General features: G+C 45.1%; 1 protein-coding gene across 1 annotated transcript in view; it reads left to right on the top strand.

Moving 5' to 3' along the window:
• The first annotated feature begins 1874 nt into the window (after positions 1 to 1874).
• LOC144683194 (FERM domain-containing protein 7-like) overlaps positions 1875 to 6000 on the top strand; it is a 62414-nt gene continuing 58288 nt past the window's right edge. Inside the window, exon 1 of the mRNA XM_078546153.1 lies at positions 1875 to 2009. Within this exon, the coding sequence (XP_078402279.1) occupies positions 1953 to 2009 (57 nt within the window). The 5' untranslated portion in view covers positions 1875 to 1952. The remainder of the gene's footprint in view (positions 2010 to 6000) is intronic.

Here is a 6000-nt window from a genome sequence, read left to right as displayed (position 1 = left end):
CTGCTCACTCATTAATAGGTGCTGGTTCTTTAGGGGAGTTCAGTCATAACTATGAAACCATTAGCTCTATTTCTTTTATACCTATGACTGAATGAAACACAGATAAGGGATTTAATAGGGTAGATATGGAGAAACCACTTCCTGCTGCAGATGAACATAGAACAAGGGGCATAACTGGCCATTTAGAAGTGAAATGGGGCTGAATTTTACAGCCCCTGCCCCCAGCCACCAACCAGAAGGAAAAACCTGTTCAAAATGTTCAAATCCCAGTAAAAATTAGCAATACTTTTTTATTCATTCACGGGATGTGTGCTTCGCTGGCTGAGCCAGCATTTATTGCCCATCACAAAAACAGAATTACCTGGAAAAACTCAGCAGGTCTGGCAGCATCGGCGGAGAAGAAAAGAGTTGACGTTTCGAGTCCTCATGACCCTTGGGACTCGAAACGTCAACTCTTTTCTTCTCCGCCGATGCTGCCAGACCTGCTGAGTTTTTCCAGGTAATTCTGTTTTTGTTTTGGATTTCCAGCATCCGCAGTAGTTTTTTGTTTTTATTGCCCATCCCTAGTTGCCCTTGAGTCGTTTGTGTGGTGCTGCTCCCATCTATCTGTTGCCCTTGTCCTTCCAGATGGTAGTGGTTGTGGGTTTGGAAGGTGCTGTTTAAGGAGCCTTAGTGAATTCCTGCAGTGCATCCTGTAGATGGTGCACACTGCTGCTGCTGTGCGTCAGTGGTCAATACTGGCACCAGTAATACTGGAGTTCCATTTAAAGGTATACAAAACCAGTTCGGACAAATTTTACCCTTCATTTGCAAGTTTGACTGTTTTTTTGCCTTTTGGGCAGATGTGTTTTGGCGGGTGGGGGTATTGGGGGTTGGGGGGGGCATGCAAAATATGACAGCTGGCTAGCCCATCACCTTCCCAACCCCGCTCCCAACTAGTTCCCCTTAAAATGATAGGTAGGCAGGCAGGCGCCAAATTAGAAGTGGGTAGGCCGTTTTTTTAACCAAACTTTTAAAAAGTGTGAAGGAAAGTTGGGGGGATATCCTTCGAGGAGGCACCTTGTGCACATCGGGGACACCACCCCCCCACCCCTCAAAGATGTCCCCCCTCCACCAAATTGTCATTTCCACCCTGGCCACTAAAACCTTCCCCTCCCCAACCCCTCACCGTCCTCCCTAGGCTCCCTGATCCTTCCCTGTCAAAACCCAGGACTTACCTGGGTCCAGATGCCATGGCTGTCTTCATCCCTGGGCCTCCTCGCAGTCCCAGCAGCGCCTCCTACTGAATTCTGGTGCTGCTGAGACTGCTAGATTTACTTGTCAGTTCGATTGGCCAGCAGCATGTTATTGCTGTGGGGCAGCCTAGTTTAACATTTCTCCTAGGGTGGGGTGGGGTGGGGGGGCATGGGAGAGCAAGCAGTATGCCCACCATCCCCCCACCCCCCCCCCCCCCCCACTCCCCCCCCACCCCTGTTAAATTCAGCACCAGGAAACACTTCTTCACACAAAGGCTGATGAAAATCTGGAACTCTCTCCTGTATCTGTTGGTGCTGGGAGTCAATCAAATTTAAGAGATCAATAAGTTTTTGTTGGATAAATTTATTCAAGGGATTTAGAGCAAAGATGTGAGAATTGAGTTGAGGTACAGATCAGCCATAGTCTAATTGAATAATGAAAGAGGCTTGAAAGGTTGAATGGTCTCCTGCTGCTACTATATTTCCAATGGAAATTGGCACTTCCATTCTCTGTATCCTTAGACCCAGATTGGTTGACTGTCTGGAGTCTATTTGCTTGTAGTACAGCTTTATTATAATTCATTTTGACCATGATTGATAATGCTGTTTTGCCAGGACTTATGTGAAGGTGAAAGGAGATCCAGGCACAGAAAAGCCTCTGAGATTGTTCAGCACTGATCTAGTGAAAAGGCAGCATCTCAGTAATCAAGTGAGAAGATGTTGCATCTGAGAGTCCAGCTTTTGGATGACACGTATGAAGTATTTGAAGTGGAGGTAAGACTAAAGACATTGATATGATCTTTTGTTTGACTGTTGGTCAGGGTGTGGGGGGGAAGTGTGGGGGCGGGGCAGGGAAGGGAAAAACAGTTCTTAACATAGTGGCTTAGAATCAAAGATTAGAAATGGAGTTTATAGTAGGATTAGAGGTAGGATTAGGATTATAGCTGCAGTGACACACTGAGCAGGTCACTTTAGATAGTTGTTCCAAAACTTCTCTGAGTGGGACCCCCTTTAAAGATCTACGCATTTCCAGGACCCCCTTTAAAGACTGACACACTCCCAAGGATCCTGTGTAAATACTGAAACACTCCCAACAAGCCCCTGTAAAAACTGATGCCCTCCTGGGAACCACCTGAATACTGACACACACCCAGGAACCCCCTGTAAATACTGACACACTCCCAGTGATCCTGTGTAAATACTGACACACTCCCAGGAACCCCATGTAAATACTGATACACTCCCAGGAATCCCCTGTAAATACTGACACACACCCAGGGATCCTGTGTAAACACTGACACACACCCAAGGATCCTGTGTAAATACTGACATACTCTCAGGAACCCACTGTAAATACAGACACAATCCCAGGGATCTCCTGTAAATACAGACACACTCCCCAGGATCCTGCGTAAATACTTACACACTCCCACTGATCCTATGCAAATACTGACACTCTCTCAGGAACCCTCTGTAAATACAGACACACTCCCAGGGATCCTGTGTAAATACTGACACACTCTCAGGAACCCTCTGTAAATACAGGGACACTCCCTGGGATCCTGTGTAAATACTGACACACTCCCAGGGATCCCCTGTAAATACTGAGACACTCACAGGAACCCTCTGTAAATACTGACATGCTCCCAGTAATCCTGTGTAAATACTGACACACTCACAGGAACCCTCTGTAAATCCAGACACACTCTCAGGGATCCTGTGTAAATACTGAGACATTCTCAGGAACCCTGCCCAGTCAACCTTCACTAGGACTCTCCTCACTGACATCTAGGGAATTGTGTCGTAACTGGAAGAATTGTCCCACAAACTAGTCAAGCAACAGCCTGATGTAGTCATACTCACCGAATCAAGCTTTGCCATAAATATCCCAGACTCCTTCATCACCATCCCTGGGTATGTCCTGTTCTACTAGCAAGACAGACCCATCAGCAGGTGGCGGCACAGTGGTATATAGCCGGTGAGAGTTTCCCTGGGAGTCCTCAACATTGACTCAGGATCCCATGAAATTTCAGGGCATCAGGCCAAACATGGGCAAGGAAACATCTTGCTGATTACCACCTACCACTCTTCTTCAGCTGATATATGAATGCTCCTCCATGTTGAACACTGGCTGGAAGAAGCACTGAAGGTAGCAAGGGAACAGAATGCGCTCTAGTTGGACTTCAACGTCCATCACCAGTAGTTGCTCATTAGCACTTCTACTGACTGAGCTGGCTGAGTCCTGAAGGACATATCTACCTGACTGGACCTGGGGTAGGTGGCAAGGAACCAACATGAGGGAGAACCCTACTTGACCTTGTCCTCACCAATGTACCCATTACAGAAGTATCTGCCTGTGAAGTTCTTGGGAAGAAACAGTAAGGTTCAGAAATATTCAGTAGGAAGCAGAGCCTCTGCATGTGCTGTTAAAACATGGATTCCTTTATTCCTTTCCAGGATCTCTTGCTAGTACATGTTTATGCTAGCCTTAAGTGGACAAAATGTACAATGCAATTTTCAATACACTACACTGACCAAAATAATATTGGTAGGAGAGATCATCACACAGTCCTTTTGAAGATGAAGCCCCATTGTCACAGTGAGGATGTCTTCTACCATATTGTGTGGCATTGCCAATGGGCTAAAGGCGATAGATTAAGAACAGATTTAACAGCTCAAAGCTGGGCACCCATATGATGCCATGGGCCATTAATAACAGCAGAATTGTGTAAAACCACAGTCTGTAATCTCATGGAAGCCTGTCCATCATGTCAGGACTGTGGTGGAAAAATGTCTGATGTAGGTGCAGTAACACTCAAGATGATCACCATCATCCAGGATAAAGCAGTCTGCTTGATCAGCAGCCCATCCATCACTTTAAACATCAAAACTCTTCAATACCAATGTATTGTGGTTCCAGTGTGTGCCATCTACATCACACTGTGGCAACTCACCAAGGCTCCATCAACAGCAACTCCCAAACACACAACCTCTAACACCTAGAAGGACAAGGGGAGCAGATAGATGGGAACCCCACCACTTGGAAGTTCCCCTCCAAGACATTCACTATCCTTACTTGGAATTATATCACCATTCCTTCACTGTTTTTGGGTCAAAATCCTGGGTGTATCTACACCACATGGACTGCAGCGACCACATCCTCAGGGTGAATTAAGAGGTAAATCCCCAGTGATTCAGTGAAATATTTCTCTGTAAGTTACTGAGCTGACTGGACAGTTGAGACCTCAGGTTTGATCTCAGGTCAGAACTGAGTCACCCAGTTAGTGAAGAAGACCCTCCAATTGACTCAGCATCCCTGGCCTGGAGACAGAGAATTTTCTGTAGCACTCTTGTAGTGGAAAACTGTGCGCGCGTGTGTGTGCGTGCGTGTGGATGTGGTGTGTGTGTCTGTGTGTGTGTGTGAGTTTGTAAGTGTGAATGTGTGTGCATGAGTTTGTAAGTCTGTGTGTGTGTGCGTCCCATTCACCCATCATCCCTTTACTTTTTGGCCTGCACTGGCTCTCAGTCCAAGGGCACCCGTTTAAAATTTTCATTCCTGTTTTTAAATCTCTACATGTTCTCACCCCTCCCTACCTCTGTAACTTCCTTCAGCCATAAAAAAACATCCTAGGACTCTGATTTTCTGAATCTGACCTCTCTTTCACCCCACCATTGGCTGCCATGCTGCCTGCTGCTTAGTCCGCACGCACAGGATTTACCGGCAGCAATATTATGGAACAAACACTTGACCATTTGGATGATGCTCATCTGTCTGCTCACTTAGTGGAGACAGTAACCCCATTAAAATAGTCATTTTAATTTCTGGATTAAAACACATGGCAGATAATTGTTGCGCAAACATTTTCTGTTCTAAGGTTTAATGTTGATATTATTGCAAAGTATCAACAATTTCACTGAATATTTTCCCCTGGATTCTTGCCTATAAAATCTTTGATCAAGTTAATAAATAAAAATAGCACAAAGCTGAGTGAATCCACTTTTAATGTGGGTTACACAATAGAGCTCTCTGGATGAAGACCCTTAGGGCAATAAGCTTGCTCATGCCTTTCGTTAAGAGGCTGTCATTGTGGAATGTGCAGTGGGCACCAACTGGAAGCAACATGTCTCTATCAACAATGGACCTGACTCTTCTGAAGACAGCTGCTTTGCACAGTAACAATAAATGTATCAATGAATTAATTCACTTTATGTAATGCTTCGCTTTACCACAAGCAATTTTCTAGGTTTTAGAAATCATAGAAAATTTACCGCACAGAAGGCCTTTTGGCCCAGTGCATCTATATTGGCTGAAAAAGAGCTATCCATGTCTTTCTAAATGTTGATTTATATAACCTTTTAGAATTTTTTCCATTAATTTGTCTACCACTGATGTTAGACTGACTGGCCTGTAATTACTCAAACTATCCCTTCCTCTATTTTTAAACAATGGTCCAACATTAGCAGTTCACCAGTCCTCCGGCACCATGTCTGTAGCCTGAGAGGATTGGAGAATGCTTGAAGAATTTAAATATTCATTGGCATGTTCAAGTGTCTCCATGGCCTTGCCCTGGCCTATCATTGTAACCTCCTCTAGACCTACAACTCTTCAAGAATTCTGCGTTCCTTCAGCTCTGTCCTCTTGTACATCTCCACATCATTCACCCAACCATTGGTAGCTGTGTCTACAGCTGCCTAAACTCTGGAATTCCCTCCCTAAACCTTTCCTTCTCACTCCTCTTTAAGATACTCCATAAAACCTACCTGT

The sequence above is a fragment of the Cetorhinus maximus genome, chromosome 8, assembly GCF_964194155.1.
Source record: "Cetorhinus maximus chromosome 8, sCetMax3.hap1.1, whole genome shotgun sequence".
Taxonomy (NCBI): domain Eukaryota; kingdom Metazoa; phylum Chordata; class Chondrichthyes; order Lamniformes; family Cetorhinidae; genus Cetorhinus; species Cetorhinus maximus.
This window is presented reverse-complemented; position numbering and strand designations above follow the sequence as displayed.